This window comes from Ischnura elegans, chromosome 8 (assembly GCF_921293095.1).
Source record: "Ischnura elegans chromosome 8, ioIscEleg1.1, whole genome shotgun sequence".
In the NCBI taxonomy this organism is placed as follows: domain Eukaryota; kingdom Metazoa; phylum Arthropoda; class Insecta; order Odonata; family Coenagrionidae; genus Ischnura; species Ischnura elegans.
In genome coordinates this window covers 101,043,582-101,070,589 of record NC_060253.1, presented here as the reverse complement: position 1 = coordinate 101,070,589, position 27,008 = coordinate 101,043,582, and the positions used below count along the sequence as shown (strand labels likewise).

At 37.4% G+C, this 27,008-nt stretch overlaps 1 protein-coding gene across 1 annotated transcript; it reads left to right on the top strand.

The window, feature by feature from the left end:
* Positions 1–333: 333 nt before the first annotated feature.
* On the top strand, positions 334–24,928 carry LOC124164556 (kelch-like protein 10). Its single transcript, XM_046541928.1, has 9 exons — positions 334–1,003; positions 8,110–8,361; positions 16,619–16,827; positions 17,054–17,265; positions 19,043–19,191; positions 20,887–21,073; positions 22,155–22,277; positions 23,566–23,714; positions 24,277–24,928. Exons 1-9 carry the CDS (start codon positions 413–415, stop codon positions 24,352–24,354), a joined length of 1,950 nt encoding a protein of 649 aa, XP_046397884.1. The 5' UTR covers positions 334–412; the 3' UTR covers positions 24,355–24,928.
* The last annotated feature ends 2,080 nt before the right edge of the window (positions 24,929–27,008 follow it).

Below are 27,008 nucleotides of genomic sequence, written 5' to 3'. Positions count from 1 at the left end.
TAAACAGCTTTAACTTTATTAAATTACCTGATAGTTTCTTTCGGATTTTATAGAAGAAAGTTTTCCTGTAAATTTCTGAAGATATGATGTGGTGATAATAATTGATCGAGATTCCTATTGTACTGTTTTTCATCCAATCCAAGTTAATTCATCTCCGGCCGCTCCAGGCGTAATTGCACCTGCATATATATATATTGTATTCCGTCGTGTACTATAGCATGCAGTATTAATCTTGGAAAGAACATGCGGATACAAGAAAATATCATGTAAACCGATTTCACTGTAATGAAATACTTTGTTACGTAGGTAACCATAATCACTGAAGTACTAACACGAAATTAGTTACCGATCCGCAACAATATAAACGTTTTATTTTAGGAGAAATCCATGATGTATTTTTGTTTATATTGGAATGGAACACGGCATGAGGACTCTAAGAATTTCAAGACATCGGTTAAACCATGGAATTAATGGCAAAGCCAAGACGTTTCCTAGAGGAAGATATTCTAAGAGAAGAAAGTGCTCATGCTTCGTTGTTACCCGTTCAAATGTTGAGTTTCCTAAAATATGGAATGAGCTCCGTGAAAACGGGCAGCTTTGCGATGGACTAGTTAAATGCACAGTTGGAAATGCCATTTTTCGGGTCCACCGAGCTATAATATCAGCAGTCAGTCCATATTTTCGTGCACTTTTCACAAACAGCCTCAATGGAGGAAATCCTGAAGTACATGAAGTCTCTGTCGATAATGTACCTCCGGATGCTTTGAAGCTCATTCTCGACTACGCGTATACTGGAACTTGCGCTGTTACTCAAGACAATGTGGAGAAGCTATTGCCAGTTGCGGACCAATTTGAAGTTTTGGGCGTCATACAATTGTGCTGCGAATTTCTCCTTCAGGAGCTCCAGCCAGAAAACTGTCTCGGGATATTTACCTTTGCCCATTGTTATTCCTGTATAGAACTGGAAAATACTGGATGGGAATACATCCTCCGCCATTTCATGGTAAGTAAAAGTAATTTCACTGGAAAAATTTTATCTAAACGTTCTTAAGGTGTAGGTAAGGTGTAAAGTAGTAATTCTAAAAATGGTAATCGTATTCTCTTGAAAAACATAGCCATTCTTTTCTAAAAACCAGGCACTTAGCCTTGGGGAGGATTTGGGGCTTCGGCCCCCGCCGACATTGTTTTCCCTTTGCCCAGGAACATCTATTTTCTGGGACTCCATTTTTTTCGATGTATTTAAGTTTCGTAATTTATACCATTGACGAACGATGAATGTAACTTTCTATTCTCAACGAGTAAAACGTAGTTATTTTAATGTATCACATGGTTTTCCGGTGCGTGTGAGTTGACCATAACAGGTCAGTGTAGGCAACCCGCACACCACACAAGCTCATCTCGAGGAAAATTTCCGGCTACGCGCCTTTCTGAAAAACGTATCTTGTCATTTAATTACGGGCTTCGAACTGGAGCATATGAAGGATATTGGTTGGATTCCGTCATCTGATTTAGTAATCGTTATCAAGCAGTGTCATCGATGTATAGCCATGTATTGATACAGAGCGTTCCACATTTAGTTGACAGTATGGGCTCTTATGGAGAATCGTTTCCCATGTTAATCTCCAAAAGGCCAGGAGCGCGGTGTTGTCAATAACAGCACGAAAATTAATGTTGCGTTATGCACTGATTAAAAATTGCATTCTAATGTAGAAAGAAATGCTGCATTCATTGGTGCCAATAGTTTTTCGATAAAAATTATAGCAAAAGCTATAAAAAAATTTCCTTAAATTTCCGTCAGAAACGTGTATTTTTTTACTTTATCTTCTTCTCGAATTTCTGCCTGACCGTTGCCTGTATTGAATTGAATCTTCTGCACAAAATTCTTCACACTAAATTCTCTTTGAAGGTCTTCACCAATCGTATAATGATTGAGTTAAAATGTTGTTATGCCGACGTAACACCCTTTAGGACAAGAAAAGTTTGATTTTTGCAAGGTAAAAAGTAGTTGCTTTCAAACTTACGTTTCTTACGTCGTAGGTCCCTATATGCTGCGTATCAAATGTGAAGAAAACTACAGTTATTTTTGGTGAAAAAATAATTAACTTTCCTACGTTCTCGGATCTAAAAATATTTCATCACTTCTCTAAAAGTTGGTAACATCGATTTATTTAACGCCGACGAGGCGCCAAATAAGGGACAAGTCGACTCACTACACATCCTTTTTTACCTTCTACCATCTTCCGATTTATATTATCAAAGATGGACGCCCTCCTATCAGCACACGCGGGATGAATTTAGCTGCATTCGAGGCGTGGGAGGGGGAGAAGCGAGCGGGGAGGGGACGGGATCGGCTTGCTGCTATTGTTTCCGCGACGCTGCGTGGGCGTTGGAATATTTTCTCCGCGGGCGCGGACTCAAATTAGGTATTTTGTGGCTAAACGGTGGCAGATACGTCAAAATTCACGAAATTTTAGGTCTAGAAGGGCAGTAACTCGGCAAAATTTATAGGAAATGACCATAAAATATTATATTTTTCGAATTTTGACCCTCTCCCCCTAAATTGCATTTGAGCGAGGGTCAGGGGTTCACGTAGAGGTCTCAAATTTTTCAGGCCTTATTTTTGATCGGTCCCACAACTTTTTTTCACTGGGCCAGATGGATTTGAAAAAAATCGATTTTTGCGATCCGCCCTAACCTATACGCGCCATATTGCTTGATAGCGCTCAATGGGTCTGTTAAATGCACGTTAATTTGAAGTTGGGAATTTTGAAGCGTTTCAAAGGCGTCTAAGGGTTTACTTATTGCTCGGAGTTGAGATTTATCGCGTGATTTATTCCTTAGAATTTATTATCTTTAGCAGACCTGTAGCTTGGATGTCAATTGATAGTGCGATTTAAATATTAGTGTTATCACGCTAGAGGACACCTTCAGACATGATGGAAAATGAGCGGTTAAATGAATTAAAGAATGCTGGAAGTCAGTGGTGTAACTATGGAAGGGGGAATGAGGAGGTAGATTCCCTCCTGAAGCCTCAAAGAAATGCTTTCCCTGTTGTGATGGTTTCCCCCTGAATTACGAGTGAAACCCAAATTTTAAGTGCCAAAATGATGTAAAATATATTTCCAGGCATGTCATTTCTTCCCCGACCCTCGGTTTGCCTGCCTAGGGGGGGGATCGCCTCCCCAGCCGCCTTAATCCCCTCCAAAGTATATTCCTAGTTATGCCACTTCTGGAAACAGTACAGAAATATGAATCCTGCTAATTTTTCTGATGGTTAATGATGAGGTACCAGTAATGATAAGAGAGAGTAACCAGTGGCATGTCTCCATGGGGCCTGAGGGGGCCCGAGCCCCTTAAAAATTCGTTATGGGTGTGAGCAAAAAATGTGACAGGCTCGATTTCGCCCAGAGTGTCCAGATATCGAGATTCAAGTTATCAGGGTTCTAATGTTGATCATATTACTCTTCTAAAATGCTTATAACTCACTACTTATAAAATTTCCAGGGGCAAGATAGGCGTTTTGGGACCCCCCAATATTTTTTATCAGTCGGCTTTCCTGGATGTAACTTTATAATGAAGTTTACTCAAGTTTGAAGTGATTCCAATCTGTGTTGGTGAATTCTACTATCTAAAACATGGTCATATGAAATGATTTCCGTTTGTAATTGCTGCTTCATTCCTTGAGATTTTGTGTACTTATTTACATTTCCCTAATCATTTCACGTAATGTACCCTGTGCAGAGAGAGATTTTGAATCCTACTTTGGTCTTGAAATCTGAATGGATAACCATAAGTCCATGGAATTTTTTTACATAAAAATTGTTAAATTCTAGCTCTGGCGAGTATAGGTTGTTTCTGTGTTGGATAAGGTATTTAAATAAGAACACTTATTGATATTGTATGCTGTAATTAAATGATTCTGCTCTCAATATTACAACAGCTTATCACAGCATGTATTGGCCATGTGCTGGTGTCATGGGCGTACCCAGCGAGGGGCAGGGGGTGGGGGGTGGCAGCCATGTCCCCCCCCTAGTTATGATCCTGGGTATGCCCTTGGCTGGTGCAGTGTTGGGCTGATTCTTGAAAATATGTAATTGAGATTTTTTCTGCTACCTTACTCAATTTGATGGGAGGAGAAACTTGTTATATATTTACCTCTGAATTCTAGAATCTAGTGCATCAAGCATTCAGGATTCATCGAACGTATTGTGGGAAGATTTTTGGTTGAGATAGTAAAAGAAAGGTACTATTTCGCACTCATCGGACCGCACTTTGAATATGCAGCGACCGTATGGGATCCAGTGCAGAAAGACTTAATCCGCGAACTGAATAAAATGCAAAAGAAGGCTCTGCGGTTTGTCAAAAACTGCTTCCGTCGTACTGACAGCATTACCCAGATGTTAAGGGAATTAGGTTAGGAGCTGCCGGAGACTTGGGAGGCTGTGTGCTAGGATTAGATTGCTTGAACAATTGAGAAAAGATATCTTTAAGAGCGATATGGAGAACATAATATTATAGCCCCACTATATTTCCAGGTCAGACAGAAGCGATAAATTAGGAGATATATTTTGCCATTCAGATAGATGTGGGAATTTTTTCCCCCAAGCCATGAAGGACTTAAAATGCTAGTCATAATTTCGTAGGAGCATTTCCTTTTATTTATAAACGGCTGGTGTCCTTACATCCCCTGCCATATGCCTTTTAGGTGGCTTGCGGGGTAGTATGTAGATGTGGAAGCCTGTTTCTTGTGTCAATTAGCAATGACTGGGCTTGAGTTGGCCTGGAAATATGTACTTGTAAATGATTTTTCAAAAATAGCTTTTGTTGTTTTGTTCCGTGAAATTATATTGTGACTTAGCTAAGTATACTTCTTTTATTTTTTATATTTATATTATTATTGCATTTAATCAAGGTAAATAGTGCTTACTGTCAAATAAAAGTGAGGCAGAATATTTTGTGCCCTAGTAAACCTTATCCCGAAGCTACAGGAACGCTTTAAAACATTTTGTAGGCTGACTGTGGAAAAAAAACGTTGATAAACATTTGACCATGGCTTGACTACCTAAGGAAGTTTCCCAAAATTTTTATTGCTGTCCAAGTAGAGCCCAAGTGCTCTTCCTCACTGTAGGGATGGCTAATGTGGCTTACCTCTCTCCCGCCTCACGGCAGGGGGTGCCTCCTGGAATTTCTTATCATACTGCCCATTTCTGGCCTGCTCCATGCCTAAGACAAGTGCCCAAACCTAGGCTCATCCATTAGTAAGAAAGAGAGAATGGTTGATTATTAGGGCTCAAGCCTTGCGAGACACTCGGCCAGGCCAGAGGGAAAAATATTTATTGGTTTTATAATAATAATAATAATAATAATATCGTTTATTTTCGTAGGCACTGGGGCCCATGAGAAAATATAAGTACATCTTTCTACATTTCACATTGAGATAGATAAATAAAAGAAAAAGTAAATAAATATATATATATACATATACAGTCAAATGTGAACAATGCATATCGCCTAGTACATGAAAGAAACAATACAATATTTTCGACAAAAAAAAATAATAATAAATAATCGCACTTCGATATAACACACTAATTACAAAATTTAAGGTGACAAACAAAAGAAATATGAACAAGAGATATGAACATAAGAAAGTGAATATAAACAAGAAATATGAACATAAGAAAGTGAATATAAACAAGAAATATGAACATAAGAAAGTGAATATAAACAAAAGAAATTTAACTTGGGGATAAGGAGGCATTCTTCAGAAACCCATATGTGCTGTGTTTGAACCTATTGATATTTGTACTGCTTCTTATTTGGGCTGGGAGAGAGTTCCATATTTGTGAGGCGGTTACTATGAATGATTTGTTCATATGAGGCGTGTGATGTTTTGGAATATGGAGGTCAATGTTATGATTTCGGGTAGGTATATCATGAACCTCAGATTTTCTAATGAATTTCTCATACAAGTATGGCGGGTAACCGGTCGTTAAGATACTAAAGGCTAGAGTTATTATGTGAAGGGTGCGACGCTCTTTATACTTAAGCCAGTTGAGGTGATTGTAATAGTTACTGATATGGTCCCATTTTTTTAAATCGTAAATAAACCTTACAGCTGAATTCATGGCCAATTGGAGTTTATTATTGTTTGCGTCGTCTTGGTTAGTGAATAAGGCTGTGCAATAATCCAAGTGAGGGAAGACTAGTGTTTTAACTAATGAAATTCGTATGTCGGGTGTAAGTATTTCTCTGGCTCTGACAAGTTGATGTAGTGATCCCAAAATTTTACGCCTCGCATAGTTTGTTTGAGGCTTCCAGCTAAGGGTTCGATCGAATATGACTCCAAGGTTTTTTACTGTTTCCTCATAAGGTATATTGTGGCTACCGAGTCTTATTTTTGGTAGATTTTCATGGTCTAATTGGGAAAAGAAATAATTGCTCCCTATAATTATTGCTGTTGTTTTCTTGTCATTGAGAACCAAATGATTAGCCTGCGCCCAACTGTTAATTCTCTCGATGTCCTCATTGATAAGTGCGATTGAATTAATAATATTGGACGGCGATGAATGACGATAAATTTGAAAATCGTCGGCGTAAAGGTGGTAGTCACAATTCATGAGGACATCAGGGAGGTCGTTTATAAAGAGAGAAAAAAGAAGTGGGCTAAGAACTGAGCCTTGTACCATCCCCACGGGATTAGGGATCCAGTTTGACTGTAGGTTACTACTGACCACCACTGCTTGAGTGCGACCGCTGAGGTAAGATCTAAACCAGTCAACAGCACTCTTTGAGAAATTTAGGGTACTCAGCTTGCGGAGGAGCAATTCATGGCAAACGGAGTCGAAAGCCTTGGTGAAATTGAATAATACTAAGATCGTCACCTGGCATTTGTCCATTGCCTCACGAATGTCCTCGGTAATTTTTAAGAGTGCAGTTTGAGTGCTATGTCGACCACGGAAGCCAGACTGCTAGGGGTTTTGTAAGTTAGCAGTGGATGTATATGAGCTTAATTGCTGAAATACAATCCGCTCAAATATCTTGGCAAAAGCACATAAAATTCCTATCGGTCTGAAGTCATCAGGTGTAGAGGGCTGGGGGCATTTAGCAATTGGTTTTCTCCTGCACGGGCTGGTAGCTAAAGTAGTCCTGCAGCTAAAGATTTAAAGGGAACAGTAAAAGTGGTGGAGAGATATTTTGCTGAGATCTTTTGTAACTAGTGAACTTAATGTAAGTATTTAAATATAATATGTTAATATAATTATTAATGTTAATAGTATTACAACTACTGCCAGCATGTAAAAAGTTACCAGCTTCATTCATTATTTAATTGGTTTTGACTAATGGTGTGAAATTTTCAGACATGTGATTACTTTTTAAAATAAATGATCTAGTTAGATCAAGTTTAGTTGCTGTTATTGAGGTAGGATAAATAATTGCCTACACAATATTGAAATATTTACTTTTTCATAGTCTGTCTGAAGTACTGTATTTATCTGATTATAGTCCCCCCCTTTTTTTCCAAAACTGCTTGTGGTAAAAGTAAATGGGGTGGGGGAGGCAACTGTATTCACGCATTTTTTGAAAATTATTTCCCAAAACTGAGGCCACAAAATTTGGGCTGTGTATTCAGAGGGGGACTATATTTTGAGAGATATGGTAGCTAAAATTTGTAGCTTATCATAAGTTTTGATTGAAGTCTATAGTATAAATGAAATCTTAAATTCAGTAATTCACAAATATTGTTAGTGATTTTATTAATAAGAAATAGTTTGATTCGCTTTTTAATGCTAGGCCTATAGCTACTCCTCAAACAAGAATGGTTCAAGGTATTCCTTACATGTCTAAATTTACTTTTAGTGAGTCTATTAATAAGGGATAGGGTGATTTGTTGTATTAATGCTAGACCCCTAGGTACTCGTTGTATGAGAATGGTTCAAGGAGTTCTTTACATCTCTAATTTTAATTTCTCTAAAATTTAAAATTACTTCAGAAGACCATTACCAAGCTATCATGTGTTCCAATGCAGTTGGTAGCTAGCCACTTTGTTAGTATTGTGTATGCATTAATTTTTTCCTAACGATATCGTCCTTTCTATATTAAACGCAGGAAATTGTGCAAAAGAGTGGTGAGTTGGTGAGTATTGATGGAGGACTTTTGCAAAAAATTCTTCTGGATGATAAATTGAATGTTAGCAATGAAGAAATGACCTTCTGGGCTGTGAAGTTATGGACGGAGGGAAATATTGATGCACGGTGCCAAGATTTACCAAAACTGCTTCAATGTATTCGCTTTGGTTTGATGAAGAAAAGCTTCTTTGACGATAATGTCATGAAATGGAATTTACTTGGTGAACAGGAGGTACTTTTGAATTTCATAACTATATTATATTAGTCATAGATCTGAATGTAGATACATTATTAAACGTATTTCAATATTAGGTACTGTAAGTGTGTATAGAATTTTCCAAAATCTGAGGCCAGTTACTTAAATGGAGAGAGGCTATTAACAGCAGAAATAAAATGGTCATTTATCACAAACAATTTTAGGGAAAGTGCAAATGATAGAGGCTGCCCCTTTTTTCATCATTTAGACAACGATTAGTTTGTTCATCAAATTACTTTTTAGAGGCCCATATTTTTCAATTTTTCTTGATCTGTCACCAACTTTTTGAACTGTTAGTGGCGAAAAATATCTTATCTTATCCTTATCCTTTCGTGAAGAATTGGATGTCTTTTTCTGTATGTCTCCAAATTTTCAAATGTAATGGGCACTCATTTATTATTCTCAGGTCACCCACAGAAACTTGACTTCTGGAATTCATGTTCTCGGAACTGTTGAAATTCGCACTTTTTTAAATCTCCTGCAGAGCCAGTCACCTCAATGGGCCTCACGTTGCTTTTACATAGTTGTTTGCATTCTTTCAGAAATTCTTTACCCTAAAGGAGCAGTTCTCCCTGGACAAATTAATAATCAGAAGTTATAATGATGTCACCAAAATATTAAATAGAGGGTGGTAACGTTTGCATTTTGTTCTTTTATTCATATGAGAGAAAGGCTCCGGAAGGAAGAATTTATTTGTAAGCTTTCTTTCCCTTCCAAATACTGAATTCTTTTAGTGATATTGGCTCTGGGTGAACGAAATCCTTGCTGCCAATCAGTGCATAGGAGCATGTATATGCTGTGTTGTCACTGTTTGATGTAAATAATAATCATGAAATGATCGTCCGAATTACCACACAAATGACCATGTGATCTGTTAAATGATGCCTTTTGCTGTGTGTGATTTGGAAAGCATCGGACAAAATGATTCTGGAGTTGGGCAAAAAATATAATGTGGCACAGGCTTACTGACTGTCTAATCATTATTTACCCTTTCACTGCGTAGCATTTTCTCAGAGTTGTTTCACATTGGCGGAGAATTTTTTTTCACTGCATTCACTTTGTTTTTCGAAAATATGAAAACAATTTCAATAAAAAAAAGGATTTTTATATTCATTTGACTATTTATTAAACAATTTGTTAATGGCATCACAGTGATGCCATCCGCACCCATGTGATATATACTCCAGATATTCATGCAACCCGTTACACAAACATAAGGAATGACGGACAACATATTTTTACGTAGCAACTAAGAAGCTTAAAATAATTTCTGAAATGATGGCGGAATTGAATTATAAAATAAGATAAATATATTTTCAGATGTCATCCACTATCCCTGCATCATATTTTGGGTAGATAAAAGTTTTCGAATTTTAATTTTTACATTTCTAAATTTTTAAATTTACTAGTAACTTAGATTTGCATGCAAACATATGAAAGTTATTTTATCTTTTTGACATTTTCTTTTGCGTTAATGCTGCAAAAATTAACTAATAATTCTGAAAGGGTTCAAACTAGAGATGGGTCGAATAGCAGATTTCTCGAATTCGAATATCGAATTCGAATATTAAATCATAGCTCGAATATTCGAATACCTCGAATTTCGAATACCTCGAATTTCGAATACCTCGAATACTAAATGATGAATGCTGGAATGTTTGACTCGGTTGCCTATGCAGCAGGCAACACAAGATTTAGGGGAGTAATTTTGATTTCCTTAAAATGATTCGAACAGGAATTTAGCTGATTAATGAATAATTTAATTTTATGGAAACAATTGGGCATATAATTAATTCAACTAACATCGCTTTACCCCCACTCCTGCTGCCAAGTGCTAGCTGACAATCTGAGGCATTTTGCAAAATACAAGCTCTTTTCCACCGGATTTTCTTCAATTATTTTCAGTCCATCTTTGGGAGTTCTCACGAGATAAGAAGAGGAATTGGAATTGCTATCAGGGAGAAACCAAATATTCTGAGAAAATATCCTTTTGTCTGTGACTGTAACAATAAAGATTTATAGCACCACTCATAAATTGTAACTTGATATATGTTTTCGGAAAAAAATACCGCATCAACTTCCGAGAAGCTCTGCTGCTCATATCGAGTTTCGCCAGAATGCTAAGTCTCCGTCGTGTTTTGACATTTATTTCTTTGCGTAAAATGCTTAAATAAACTCAGAAATACGTCGTGTTTGGTCTTGTTCTTTTTGAAATTACGCGCACAATACTAATATTTCAATTCAATAAAGGTGTAACATCAATTGACGAAAGTCATTCTTAGACACCCTTTGTGCTAATAGATGACTCATGCAGCGGTTGACCTCCACAGAAATGGGGAACTTCGAAGCTGGTAGGAAAAAAAAAGGTCAGTGGGGGAGGAAAGGGAGGGCCCGAAACACGTTTCTATTGTTCTCGCGTATTTTTTCGAAGCTAAGGTCTTCGTAATATGATCCCTGCGGGAGCTGTGACCTTTTTTTTATTTTGAAGAAGAGGAAAGCCTCAGAGGGGGGGCTAGTGCTGAATGGAGAGGGATACCGGACCTTGGGAAATGCGCTAATGTAAGTATCTCACGGTACTCCCACAGCAGTTGACCTCCAGAAATGGGGAACTTCGAAGCAGGTAGCCAGAAAAAGGTCAGTGGGTGAGAAAAGGGGGGAGGGCGTGAAACACGTTTTTATTGTTCTCGTAACTCGATATTTTTTTCGAAGCAGGGGTCTTCGTAATGCGATCCCTGCGCGAGCTGGGACCTTTTGTTTGATTTCGGAGAAGAGGAAAGCGTCAGAGTGGTTGAGGCGAGTGCTGAATGGAGGGGGATAGAGGATCGTGGGAAATGCCCTAAGGTTGCTATCCCACGGCACTGAGTTTCTCCTGGTGGGGGGAATCGGGGATTTTCGGATTTTTTCACCCGACTATTTTCGGTCCCCCTCGTCGAACACTTTTCACCGCTAAAATCCACGGAATTGATGCAATTCGTCAGCTTGCGTAAAACGGCGCTGCGAGCACTAAATGACTACAGTTCTCTACATTTTTTCGAGTCACTACCAACGACGTGCGTGCGACAGTGTATGACGCGAAATTCAAAGTATTCGAGGTATTCGAGGCGGTACTTTTCGCATAACTATTCGAAATCTCGAATATCGAATACTTTCTAGTATTCGAGGTATTCGAGTATTCGCGGATACTATTCGCACATCTCTAGTTCAAACACAGCCCTTCTGCACATCGTACACCATCAGAGGTATACTGGTTCGCCACTTTTTAGTCATTCTTAGGACGTGAGGAGGATTATATCTTCTGTTTTTCCTTAGAGTTTCAGTGGTGTGTCTTTTTTGAGTAACTCAATAGATATTTGAACAGATTATTATAATTTTCCATGTATAAACTCAGCAGGGTAGCCACGGGAAGGGGTTATGGGTTACAACCCCCGTTGAGGCGCCAAAAACGGGTAAATTAGCCCCCGCACCCTCGGGAAGGGCACCAAAATCTCCAGCAAAGACCCCCCATTTCAAAATCATGGCTACGTGACTGTATAAACTGTGCCCACAGAGAAGAAATCTATCGATTAATTTTCGCACGACTTTGTTTGCATGTCCCCTGCCTCCAACATTAGGATCCTTCGGCTCAGTGTAAATTATAGCATCTTGCACAAGGCCATTAGGCTCAGAAAGCATATGTAATGTTATACAGTGTTTGTGACGCCAAAGCAACATGGACTCATGAAGCAGAGTTCTTTTCCCGGATTGTAAATTTCTTTCATTCTTTGAGTGAAGAAATTCAAAAGGGGTCGAATTTTATGCAAGGGGTCTCTTGGTATCGGATAGTCTACTCCAGGGTTCCAGCCAAAATGCATGCAACGGAAAATTAGTTGAAATCGGCCTCGGGAAAAATTGCTGTGAAGGCAAGAAAAATCGAAAATATTTTCCTACCTTTTCCAATAATCTGGAATGGATGGCCATCTTACAATACTTCATACAATCATACATTAGGTATATCAGACCAAAAATGTCTCCCATTCCCCACGAGTAAGATTCCTATGCTCTGTTATCCTTGAAGAACTGCATGTTGAGACGCATTGGCAAGATGGACCAAAGCCTTTCGTACGAGAATATTTCCTCCAGCTCCCACATACTTGCATCCTCAACGTAAACCTCAGTTAACACCTATAACATATACTTCAATAAAATACATTACACCTACAAAATACACAAGACTGATGAGGTTGCTCTTTTGCAGTCAGAAAGAGATGTGAGTGTCAACATTTACAACCGATGTACAAGAAATTTGTATCTGTCTAAACGTGTATGTTCCAGATAAAACGGCAACGTATAATAATCCAAAAATAATTGTTTCTTTGAGCACAGAAATTTTGCTGACTTTCTTTTCTGATTACAATAGCTCTATTTGGTCGAAGTAAAATATGTAAATTGTTTCAAAGTAAAAAAAAAAAACCTTCGCGAAGAAGACCCAATGCAGTGTTCCATGTATACACTTGAGTAAATTGTGCCAGAGGTAGTTCTATTGCGAGGAGATATTCTAAACCTAGTTCACCAAAGGCTGATACATAAACGGTCATTGGGGTTTGAAAATAGGAATAAAATTAAAAATAAAGGTTTCTCCCATATTCCACTAAGTGGCTAAATATATGTAAATACTGAAATGTCCAATAGAAAAAGGCCATATGGTAATATTAGACAAAATTAAATATCTATAGAGGAGTGAAAATGCATGCAATCGAAAGATGTCCGAAAGAGAGACTGTACTAATGGCGAGAGTCGCAAAAACTGAGAAGGAAGAGCTGACCTTCTCCACGACATGCACACAACAGAATACTTGCATACATTTCTAATAAGAATGGAAAAAATGCTTCTAAAAATAGAGATAACAGGCGACACAGAGCGACTTGCAGTCTATTCCGCGGTGACGTGAAACGACTCTTATTTGAGCCCCGAAATTCGATCATTTTTTCCCCGAGGATTTCCCCAATTCTAATTTCTCATTCAAAATGAAAAAAAAAATATAAAAGTTTTCCTAGAACCTTCATTATTTCCCGTGAATAACGAATTGGTGGTCGTAATTATTCCCACCTAGTAACTTTAACAAACTCATACGAAATAAATGAGAAAAAGTCGAAAAAATCTATTTCTATTTCCGTAACCAATGTAATGAAACAATGGAAGTGAATAAATGAGAAAAAGTCGAAAAAATCTATTTCTTTTTCCGTAACCAATGTAATGAAACAATGGAAGTGAATAAATGAGAAAAAGTCGAAAAAATCTATTTCTTTTTCCGTAACCAATGTAATGAAAAAATTGAAAAGATCGTTCAGAAAATGAGTTGCAAATATATTATGGAAGAATGTTATGAGTTGTAACGGCATTATGTAAATATTAAGTTTAAACAATAATAAAAACAGCAACAGATTATTCAACTGTGTTTAGCGTGTGTAAAGTGACCGTATTTTGAAATACGAAAATATTTTTCGTCGATGAGATGGAAGGAAGATTATGTTTAAATATTATTTACAAAAATTTTAATAGGACTAAAACGAGAATAATAACCTTCAAATGTGGCCACATTTAGTACAAATATTCAGAAGTTTAAAGAAAATATCATTTAAATTTTTTTGTAATGGCGAAAAATCTTACAAATTAAAAAGTACTCCATATATGTAAAAAAAATTACTCAAAATATGAACTTTTTTCAAAAATGGAAGGCATATCCAGGTGGCCTAATTCATTGCGTGTGCGGGAAACCATCATGAGAGTAGACTGAACAGAGCGGAGGAGCGTAGGGAGCGATTGAAGGACATAGGCCGGCGTGGCATCAATGTGATGCCACCCGCCTGTTGGCAGGACCTACGCTGGGCATCAATGCTATGCCATCCACACTCGAAGGGTGAAGCAATGTGTTCCATCAAAAAATGATAGCAGTTTAAGGTATTATGGTTGCTAATTATATCTTGGGAGAATGTGTGCAGTTTTGGTTAGTTTTGGTGGAGAGAGCAATTGGAGTATGACGTTTAGTTTGGAATGTATATAGAGCTGTATTCAGTAGGAAATAATACCCTCTTGACAGACACTTATTTCGTAAGGGTATAAGCTTAAGGGTAGTCTGATAAAATGATAAAAGGTAAATCGATGCCAATATATAATGCAGTATGAGTCCACCTATTAGGTTTCCTAGAAAGCAAATACATTGTAACTTATAACCTAAATTTCTACGCGGAGTATTGTATGGAGGTGTTTTAAGGATTGGGAGTTTGGCTTTAGGTAGACTCCCAAACCTAGTGGATGGCACATATAAATGCCAAAATGTACAAAAAATCTGATTCGACATGATTCTTGAATGCAAAGAGACTTAGTCTCTTGTTTGCTTCGTAGTGTCTGTAAATGACTGAGAGATAGCAAAACGTGTTGAGGAAATAGAATCTGATTCAAGTTATGAAAAAGTATTGCTGATGGAAAACTGATTATAGAGGAAAGATGGGGTATCATTTCTGTAAGGCAGTTATCATTTTTCACTCATTCTCATCAAGTGAACCCTAAATTCCGTAGTATAACACACACTCATGTTCACCCCGTAATTTAGCAACTTTGGCTGTTTTTTGCATTTCCCAAAATTGAAGTACATATTATGAGCACTGAAAGGTTTTGCTCAGGTCACACACAGAAGCTTGAATTCTGAAATTCCTATTCTTGAAACCTTTGAAATTGGTATTTTTTCAATTCAAGGCTCAGTAAAATTTGAAGCAAGCGTGGGAAGGAATGCTTAAAGATATTTTTCAGTAAGCTTGCCCACCTTATGAATACAATGAATCAAATACAGTATAAATGCAAAATAATGAAAACAGATGAAGTGAAATTTTGATGTCACGAAATGTTTTCTTTGGTCCCGTTGAAATATTCATAATTATAGGGAATAGGGATGGTCAGATCCAAATATCCTGAGATAATGCAACTCACTGGAAAATGAAATTGGATCCAAAGTCACTGAAGAAATCAAATCTGGATCTGAAATTTTAAATTAATGCTTCAGTGAATGCAGCATCCTATAAGAGGGAGTGGAAAGACTTGTGATTCTCCCTCTGTGTCCACCGATGCAGTACTATGCTGACCAACTCATGAACCAATTTGTTTAAAAGTTAATGCTGGGATATTGCAGCAGAATTACACCTTTGGAGAATTTTAGAGCAAAATATGACTGACACTTGTTAGTGTGAATTTTCATAAGAGATTGAACAATCATCGGGGGAAGCATATATATAAGTTATTTTGAGCTCTTATTGATTGACTCAAAGCTTTCTAGTTACAACAAGGCTAGACCAAAAAGCACTATTTTCAAAGTAACAAGCTTAACAAGAGCACTCTCAAAAACAAGACTAAATGGACTGGAAAAGCAAATGACATATATCACATAATTTCCCTGGATTTGCCTTTAAAGCAAGGTTTACACTAAATTGCAAGATTGGACGTGTTTGTTATTATGATGTTCGTAGCCTTGTTACATGAAAGACAGAGGAAGCATGCTCCTTCCCCTCCGCCTCTCCTTTACATGTTTCTTTTGACCACCCTTACCCCTCACTAAGCAGTCGTCATATAAGAATGAATTTGATGTACATATATGCATTGTGCCAGTCTCATTGTAACTTAAATTATAATCTATGGAATATGTAATAGAAAATTTGAAGAAAAATTTTTAGCTTCTCGTTAATGAATTTGAAACTTTTTTTAGGTCTTATAAATTTCATTATTAAAGTTTTCAAAATACCATGCATGAAGGCCGTTTTACACGGGTCACGTCATTGCGCAGTCTGAGGTATGTATGTTGGCACTGTCAAAATTGCGTCATGTAAAGTGGTGGATTGCTGGAACTTATGTGAGAATGGGTGGATGCGAGACGACAAAATAGCCCCACCTCTAATTCCAAGCTCGCATTCTCGCAATGTCAACAACTGTTTTCAGTGTTAACCTGGGCAATGATGCTCCCCCTTGTTAAACGGCCTTAAAATGTCTGCTATCTTGGGAATGTAGGGTATGTATTATTTGTGAGGGACCCTCATGAAGTGTTCATATTATTTCTAAAAGGCCAATGGGACAGAATATCAACTTTGATTAATTTAGTGTCACCAATGCAAAATACAACTGAATGAATTTCCTCTTTATCATAATTTTTTGCATAGAGTTATTTGTTTTGTCTTTATTTTTATTCTTTGCTTCTGTATTTTAATTTTAGGAATGCAAATTAATGTTGGCAGAGGCAACAGCTTTGTTTGACAAAATTGAGATCCAGAAGACTAATTCTCCTACGGCTACCAGTACTTCCTTGGTTTTGGATCTCAACCATCATCTTGCTAGACCTAGAATGCCTTATGAAATCCTTTTTGCAATAGGAGGCTGGAGTTCTGGAAGCCCTACGAGTTTCATTGAAACTTATGATGTCAGGTAAGACCATCATTTTTTTAAAATTGTAGATCTTTGTGCCCAAAAGGTTTTCTGAATATATTTATAATGTGACAGCTGTGTGCCATCTACTCATACTGGGTATATCCCAAAAGCAATGAAAAACATAGACAAAAAAATTGAGAATGTTTGTTTTTTTGCTTAATATTAGTTGTAATTATGCTTTCTTGTGCTAAATTAAGTTGCAAAAGATGATTTCCTCTTACAGATCTGACCGATGGTTGCTATCTCTGACCGCAGATAGTACTCCCAGAGCATACCACAGTGTAGTGGCTGTAAATGGATTGATATACATGATTGGTGGTTTCAATGGAAATCGTTACTTTAATACGATGCGCCAGTACAACCCAGTCACAAAAACATGGAATGACCGTGCATGCATGCATATCTCACGATGCTATGTCAGCTCCTGTGTCCTAAGTATGTTCACATTTCTCTCATTGGTCAAAGTTGTACGTAATTTAATTCCTGAAATTGTAATTATTCATTTCTTGCTGAAAATATTTCTTTCTCCTTCATGTATACAGTAAACCCCCACTATTTGTGATAGCTTCTTTATAAAATGATTCAACTTTGTATTCTTTAAACTGGAATGGGTTAATTCAATTGTATTATTTTACTAGTACATTTTCCGAATGTCATTGTAAAAATTTGTTAACAGGTATAATACAGGTCAGTTGAATCATTGAAGTCAGGGAAAAGTGAGGATATTTAAACTGGTTGATGGAGTATGGGAATAGTCAGAGGAATTCAATGTAGAGGCAGTACATTTGAAAATAAGGCAGCCTATGCACCATATATCCTTAAATGTTGCTTCATAAAATTAACTGCCCGTCAGCTTTGCTGTGGAAGTAATGCTACATTAATGCCGATTTCTGCTGCTCAATTCTAGCAACAAGACCGGGCTCCACTTGTATACCTGCCAAGCAGTCACATGCATTGCAGTATTCCTAATGCTTGCAAAGTTTAAGATAAATAGTATTTATAGCTTTGTCGTTCTTTTTTTGCTCAAATCAATGTCTTGCCCACTTTGGCAGTAAATGAAACAATGGACAAGAGAGGTGGCCAGATATAGGGGTCCTATGATGTGTTAGCTCCTAATAGTGCTGGTACATGTTGAAGATGGACTTAGATCCTTTTTTTGAGTCTCCATGAACATTTAAATGTCAGAAAATCAAGTGTCAGGAAATTTAAAAACCTATGTAGCCGTGTCGTATGCATTCTTTTCAAATTTAACTTTTCGTATTTCACATTTTCAGAATAAACATTCTTGTAATTGTTTCTATGTGAAAAATATTTTTTACCTTTTTAGAAGTCCTACAAAGACAGGGTTCCTTCCGGTTAGGGAAATGCTGCGGAAATAAAAATTGGGATTGAAAGCCTGGGAAACTACAATCTGGTCAGGGAAAAACTTCAGTGACGAATCGTGTAGGTAAAAATAGTAGTTGAACATGTGGATCATCGCTGAGTTTGAGTGGTGAGGTGGGCATTTTATTTTGCTAGCATTCACAAAGAGAGAGGAGGCAAAGACGATGTAATTGGCACAAAATTTGGCTGCCATGAAGGCTGATGGGGCAAAGTTAGCAAATGTGAAGGTTTTTGAAATAAGTGCAAATATTGACTGCAATAATTATCTAGTCAAGGATAATTTTTTGTGTAATGAACTGTGTGATTTTTAATAATCTCAGAATTTTTAGGGAAAAGAGCTTAAATTTGCAATTTGCTTTGTTTTGTTTTTTAATTTGAACTGGAATGGTCGAGCATCTAGTGGTATTACATGGAACTCATAAATTCTTCAGCATCATAACTTCATGAAGATTATTGGGTAGATGCTGCACAAATAAAAATCAGCCATAGGACGGCTTTGAAAATTCCGTTTTTTTCTGCTTACTGTGAATTCTCCATCGTACATGTGCTAAATATGGTCAAAAAAAGATAAGTTTTTGGCACCAAGTACTTCCATGTCTTTTAATTTTTGTTAAATTTTCAAAAACCGTGGGTAAAACAACATGAAAATAAGTTTAATAATGTTCTACCTGCTTTTAGCTGATTGTCAATTAAGCTGTTATGCTACATATTCCACTTTCAACAGAATTCACACGGAAATCAACTCTATCTGGTGGATTGTCAATACAGAGTGGGCATCCTGCATACTTAGTGCAGGGGAAATAATGATTGTCTCATTTTTTTCATTTAGATGGACTTATATATGCCTTAGGTGGCTTTGATGGTGAGGAGAGGCTGAACACTGCTGAGCGTTATTGTCCCTCCAGCAATCAGTGGGAAAGATTACGTCCAATGCAAATGAAGAGATCAGATGCAGGTTCAGCAGCATTAAATGGAAAGGTGAGAAGCATAGTCTTATTTTTAATGCAAATTATTAGATATATTTATTGGTGCCAGTATTGAACAAGAGGATGAATGAGATGTGAAATATGACCTCAGAATTTTTTATTTCAGTAAAGCTGAGGTCTTATCTGAGTCTTAATTAAACCTTTTTTTTGTTTTTCAGTTTGGTTCAAAACTTATGGGATATGTCTCTGTGCTACTGTTGGTTTCCCAATAGATTCTGGCTGCTTTTATGAGGGAATCTGGTTCACCAGAAATGTTGGGATCGTAAAGTATTTGGACCACCCAAAGAGTGACTCAGAGACATGACCCAAAAGTTCTTGTCTGTAGTGAAGACCATGAACATGTATGTTCATGGTGAAGACTTAAACTGTTGTCATTTGCATTTTCAACAAAACTGTGTTTACCTATGTCTGGCAGGGTGCCCATAAACTAGGAAAACAGGGAAATGAAACACAACGGAATTGGAGAGGGAAAAGACAGGGAAGCATCTGGGATCTTGGAATCGTTTTTGGAATGAGGGCATTGATGATAAGTTGGCACCATTGGTGCCTCTCAGTGTGCCATTGGTGCTCTTCTCCCATGTTCTCCTGGCCCAGTACGACAAAGATGAGACGTATGTCAGTTAATCAGCCCCCTCTGCCACATTTTGATTGAATGATTGACGAAATTGATGCCATAAAGGGATCATATCTTGAGTAGAGCACTTCACCCAACCACCATGGCACTTCATGCACATGGCATGGCACCTTGGCACTTAATGCATGAAAGAAAGTGGGAGTTCGTTAAACAACTGGGAGAACATTAAACTGTCTTCTGGTATTTTCACCTAGGTGGGAGGCAGAGGGGAAGGAAGGAGGGTTGGCAATACTCCAAGGGGTTAGGATGGCTCCATGGACAATTTTTCTGCTCTTTTTCATTCACACACGCAGAGGCTCTGTTATACTCATTCACTCTCTTATGTCTAATGCCCATATAACCACCCTCAATAGTCACACAACTTGACAATGGGATCATCAACCAATTGTCTTTTATTCTTGTTGTGATGGTGTCTGAAAAATTAAAAGATGCATTCTCTTCTGTTTTTAAATTTGTTGCTCACATTTGAGCTATCCATAACAAAAAATACATGGCCTCTAGCCTTTCATTGATGAGTTTATGATGTCAAAAATGTTAAGATTAATTGGTTGCTAAGGGATATTTATCACCACACTAAAGAATCAACTCGACATCTTGAAAAACACGCAGGAAGTGGAATTTTATCCTTTACCCACAATTTAAAAATACATATAAAACAAGCAAAAGACATACTAAATAGTGTTGGTGGGATTAGCTCAAACAACAAATTAAAAAAAAAAAAAACTTGTCTTGACCAAGTCGCAGCTTCTCTGGTTCTTGGACACATGCATTGACCTCATAGGACTCTTGTTGCTAGTTGCTTACATTCTTGTGAGTCATTCCTTCTCTCAGTGAGTGATTGAATGAGTGGTGCCCCAGAAGGGACGGCAGTGATAACACTCGGGAACATCTGCATCACAAAAAAGAAACAATAAGCATAAGAATGACACAAGGGGAACAAAGTAGTATTACTCATCTGAAATCTTCTCGGTTTTGTCGCCATCAGTTTTATTAATGTTTTGCTATGCTAATGTGCACTACTTTCAATGCTGGCGACAATTATCACCCCTTCAGGTGTACATAGTTGGTGGATTTGATGGAGACATTGTTATGTGTAGCACTGAGTCCTATGATCCGAAGACCAACCAGTGGACATCCTTCAGGGAGATGAGGTCCCCGAGATCAGGCGTAACCTTAGCAGTATATCACAACACATTATATGCCATTGGTGGGTTTGATGGTGTAAGTCGCCTGACTTCTGGTGAGTATTTAATTTTTCATTGTCATTACTGTGATTGTGTTTTTCTCTTTCATTAAAAAGTTGTCACACACATTTACTGCCGTTCATTAGATTTTGTACAAATATGTGCTGTGCTTGATACACGAGGGGCATATGAAAAGTAAGGTATCCGAAGCGTAGGAGTTGCAGCATGCGGCACTAAGCAAAGTGTAGCCACCCTGTCTTGTACATCCCCCTTGCCATCACATAAACAGTTTCTCATTAGCAAGATAATTATTGGCACAGCATCCATTGGCGATGGGTGTCGTGATTGCTGGTCCCACCAATTGTGAACTGTGGTCTGTATTTAAGTTTCTGCACATGAAGATTGTTGCTCCGATTTAAATTCATCACTGTATATACAGTGTACGTAGACTTGAAAAATGTATTGAGGTGTTGCAGAAAATTTACATCTTTCCGCCTCCACGTTCATGAAAGAAAGAAGTTTTAGTCAGAACATTGAACATTCAAAGTTATCCTTAATGAAAGACTGAAAATTGCATTTTATAATGCAAAATGAAGGTCAAAGCTAACTTTCATGAAGCACGGTCAAATAATTAAAATAAAATGTTAATTTCTTCACAAGTAAAATTATTTAATAGATAAATGCAGGAAGTACACTTGGGGTGCATGACAGCAGCATATGGTGTTTTAATTGAGTGTACTGAATATCCAGAATGATGTTGAAGGGTTAATCAATTGATGAGTTATTCTTGGGTTCTCAGCCAGGTTAATTTTGTCATATAAGCCGACGAAATTGAAATGAAAGAAATTGGACTTTCAAAGAGTGACACGGCCTTGAAGATGGGAGACAAGTCGTCCCTCGAAATGTCAGCTTATTCGACAGAATTAACCTGGCTGATAACTCGAGAAGAATTCATCAATAGTATTCACAGGAAGAAATTAAAATCGGTTACTCAATTGATTATCAAGGTTCTATGATATTACCATTTACTGTTCTCTGTCTTCCTATGAAATTATTTTTATCCAATAACACAACCTGCAACATGCATTGTTTAATTTAATTCTATTTTATTATATACTCTTTTACTTTCTGTGGTAGTGGAAAAACTTTGCCCTTCGGAACACCACTATTGGCGGGATGCAGCAGACATGCTTACTCCACGGAGTAACTTTTCAGCAGCAGTCCTGGATGACCTACTCTTTGTCGTTGGTGGATTCAATGGTGAGACCATTTTGTAGCTTGTATTGTTAAAGGCCTGCTAATTGTAGAATACTTATCAAGAAAAGGAGAGAAAAAGTGTGCATCATACATGTTTTTCTCTGTTCATTTCAATAACTTTTGGCATTGGAGGCTGTGGCCTAGAAATATGCATTAAAATACATACTGGAATGAACATGTTTTGAATATTTTCAAGGGGGAGGAGGAGGAATATAAGGATATATTCAATATTTTCCCTGGTAGAATATAGCAACAGCTGCATTTAAGCAAAATCCCCAATCTTCGGGAGAAACATAGGGAAACAATTTCCAAATATAGTCACTCAGGTTGCTAACACCTGTAGTATGTTTTGGAGGCCCGTAGAAATTCAGGTTCGTAGACTTTTCCCTAAATTATTGTGGTATAAGAAATCAAAAGTACACTATATGAAGCACCAATCCTTCCCCTATTTGCATTATTAAGAAACTTTAAGATCCCTTAAAAATACTCTTGGCAATAGAGGCCGCGAACCAAAGACTTGCAAATAAACTTGAAAAAAAAACTGAACTTTGTGCCATTTTGAACTATTTTAGGAGAAGAGTGGGGAAAATCTTGGTTTTTTGGAATTTTCCTCGTAATCATTTTTCGTCCCCCACCTTTGGGAAAAATTCCAACTCTCCAGCTCTTCTGGAAATGGTCAGGAATTGTATCCATCAATGAGTCAATCCTTCTCACAAGGGGAGTCCTCTGCAGCTGCCCTTTCTGACCCACACCTTTAGTTTATGTGAACTCTTTACTTATCCTGCGACAACGCAACCCACACAGCACCTCACTATGCCAAAAAAAAGGAGTGGTATAAGTAAAAGTTAACGAACCAGGAAACCTAATAATGGAATACCACAAAGTAATAATTGTGTTAGTGAATTTTATATTTGTGATGCTTGATTATGGTAAATTTTGCTCAGTTTTTAAAATGTTTGTTCAATTGTTATAAGGTGTTTCAGATTTTGAAAAACGAAGCATCACTTTTATAAGTCTCTAATGAAGGTTTGGTTCATAATCCAATGGTTTTGATTCTTTTAAGTAGTACTGTTGTCTGAGGAATGGGTAGCTGAATCACGGCAACAATAATAATTACAATAGAAGATGGGTTTTTCTTGTTGACCAAACCTCTGAAACACCATCTGCTTCATTTGTCTCTGTAGTGTGTTAGACATTTTGTCATTGTTTAGTTATATATTATTAATAAATAATTGAATTTATTCTGAAAAGCAATCTGGAACTTGAGCATAAAAATTTCTTTGCTCCTCAGGTTACACTACTGTTCCCTTGGTGGAATACTATGATGAAAAAACTGGCCAGTGGAATCATGCATCTTCCATGAACTTAAACCGGAGCGCTCTTAGTGTGTGTGTAATACCTAATTTGCCTAATGCTATGGAGTATTCTTATCTCTCTAAGGTGAGTGAATAAGGTGGTTTATTTTGCTTGCATGCTTTTTTATGAAAAAATAAATGGCATCACAATAACTTTACCCATTAGTGTTTGTATGAAAAAATTGTTGAGAGAAGAGTATTAAAGTGATGCTTTGCACTTTCAGTTAAGTTTAAAATCTGGAGTTTAGAATATCATCTTAAAACACCACAAAATTTCTAGGTTCAACAGAAGCGAGAAATTAAGAGAGATATTTTGCTAAACCAATTGGTATAGGAATTCGTTTTTCCCCAAGCAACACATGATTTTGATACATAAATACTTGATCATACGGGTATATAGGATATGGGTGCAACATGCACATACTTCCTGCACATCATGAGTGCACTTACTGTGGATTATGTGCACACTTGCAGAAGGTTACACCGTCCAATGTTGACTATTTGTTGTATAATTGACTATATTTTGGTTATTGAATGTAATTTGCTGTTGTCAGTAACCTGCCTAGTGGTTGGCTGTTTCTAGGGAGTATGGTCAGTGCTCGCTTTGTTCATCAATGTAAATTTGTGTTTTTTTATTATTTGTGTAGATGTCAGCGGTTGGAGAAGGACGCTCAGACAATGGAGAAGGTCTTCCTGATATGGGAATGGGAGAAAGACCCATGTAACTGTTTAAAATCATGACTTCATATGAGCTTGGAAGTAAGCCTTCAAGAAGTCAAATCTAAATGGTGTGAATGATTGACTGGCAGAAGAACTAATTTAGTTATTTGTTTACAATTGGTTGTGTTAGTTTTAAGTGAAAACGTCACCTTGGGTACTAAAAACTCATTTCTGATGGCATGAAAATGGTATTTTTAATCATTTTCATGTGTGCATGTGAAAATTTTTCTTTATATTTATTTTCAAGTAACCATGGCTGAATTATTTTTATGCTTGTCTTTTATGGAAAATGGATCTAATAGGGATAGTGAAATTTAAATGAGGTACATATTTTCTTAAAAGTTTACACTGGTAATTAGAAATAATTCTAAAAATATGGTGCTTTTTATGGAGAAAAATTCCTTGACTTTTTTTACAGTAGCAATTATCAGGAGAATATATCATATAATGGAGGGATCATTAGTCAATGAAGCTTTTTGAGACTTTTTGAGATGTCTTTTTGATATTGTGCTTATAAAATTAACTAATCTTGTAATGGCCTCAATAAAATTCCACAAAATTTTGTTCATAACCCTCTAATTTGCCTTGTTTTTGTGCTAATTTTTAACAGCAGGATGCTGTTACCTCCATAACCTTCTTCCTGTATACACCCATATTTTTTTATCAAAAAGTTTAGTGGTCTTATCCCTTGTTTGTGAAAAGTATTGAGAGCACTATGTATTGACTATGTAGCATAATTAACATGTCTTTGTTTGGATTTTAGTATGTGCATTGGGGCAATACATCTCCAGCCAGAATCTCCCAGTGCCAGGATATGTGTTTTTATCAATGTATTGTGATTCTTGTCTTTGGAACAGATATGTGAAGCGTATAGATCAACCATTAATCTATTTCACCTCTTATCAATTTTTTTGGTATTTACTGGTTCCAGTGCCATGATTTCAGTATGGCTTCATTTATGATTTGTGATGAGCAGAAGGAGAAATGCAAAGCTGGTTAAAAGTGACGGGCTGTGCCAATGGGAGCAAAAAAAGAGAATCTGGGAAAAATGTAGAGAGGTTCTGGAATATTGGATTGGGGTAGACATCTGCTGGCTCTTAGCATACACTTTATTTTCTAAAAACCAAATTTTTTGTTGCCCTATAGGAGATTAAAAGATCGAACTTATCAATACCTCCACTGCAAAAATGCTCAACAATCGCCCACCGAATCAAATCTGCTCATTTAGATAGCCCTTATAGTACTAGATGAGCGGATTGGATTCGGTGGGCGATTGCTGAGCGTTTATGCTGTGGAGGTATCGTTATGCACCTGGGCTATCCTTTTCTCTCAAGAAGTACATAGATTGATAAACATGGTCTTCCCTTTGCTATGCTATGAAACTGGACTAAATGCAGAATAAGCTTAAGAAAGTTATTAACTTAGGCAAAAAAATTATTTTAGCATTAATGCCAAAATCTTAATGAGACAATAAAAAATTTGTTCAAGTCTTCAATATTGAAGCATTTTATGTGATTAGTAACTATTAATGATACTGAAAAAATATTCAATAGACTCAGGAAAAATTGAATAAAATCGCTAATATGTATGGAGTGCAAAGCCTCTCAAAATTTAAAAGAACCTAAATCCAAAAAAGTGAAATTGAATCGTACTTGTAAATAAATTTATGAACCTTCAAGCTAGCCAATTATTTATAAAAAAATCTTTTGTCCTGTGATTGCCATGGACGGTTTTCATTCCTCTTAGTGTTCCATTTAAACTTTGTTTTCGCCCAATTCAACTCGCATAGAAAAAATCAATGCCTCATAAATGATCACCAAAATATTGAGAAAACTTGTCAGCACGAGGGGTAAAAGAGAACTGAAAGGAGAAATAGGACTCGCCCGCGGTAGGCGAGGGGCACTCAGGCGGGGTCGGGATCGCTCCTCCACCCGTCGTATTCTGCATGACCGCAGAGAGACTCATTCAACGAGGATGACCAGCGCAGTCCTCAAGGGCCCTGCTGGAGCGGCGCAGCTTCGCGGCACCCCAGCTGCCCCTCGGTCTGAAGGAAGAAATGGACGTTCGCAAGTTGATGTGTCCACTTTCACTGGGCTCTCGCAATAAGCGCTGAAATATTATCCGGGATGACTGCTATCGGGACGAGAATATCATCAACATTACATTTCGCGGACACGTTGCCGACTTATTCGCTCAAGAGAATATTTTACAGGATTATCGTTGATATCACCCGGCATTAGTGTAACCAACACCAACAAGCGTAAGGATTTTGCTCGACAAAAAGCGTTAAATAACGAAGAAGTCGGTATGACGCCCTTAAACTTGAGTAACGCGCCACGTCATTGATGAGGCGAATTTCTTGCCGTATTCTTGAGCGGTGGCGGAGGTTGTACTGAATACGACCTCTGCCATGGACATTTCAATGATTGTAGTTGTTCATTAGATCAATATTTTTCGATGGGTAATGCTGGAAAGGCGGTTTGTACCATACCGACGTTGATGATTCAACAATATTATTGCATTTCATTCATATCCATTCCAAGCCGCTCGCAAGAAGTTGAGTGAAATGAATGAGTGTTTGTATTTGGATTGTGTTCGTCTATGTATCACTCTCGTCAGTGGTGACACGTTACAAAACTCGGAAAGGAAACCTGCCTTT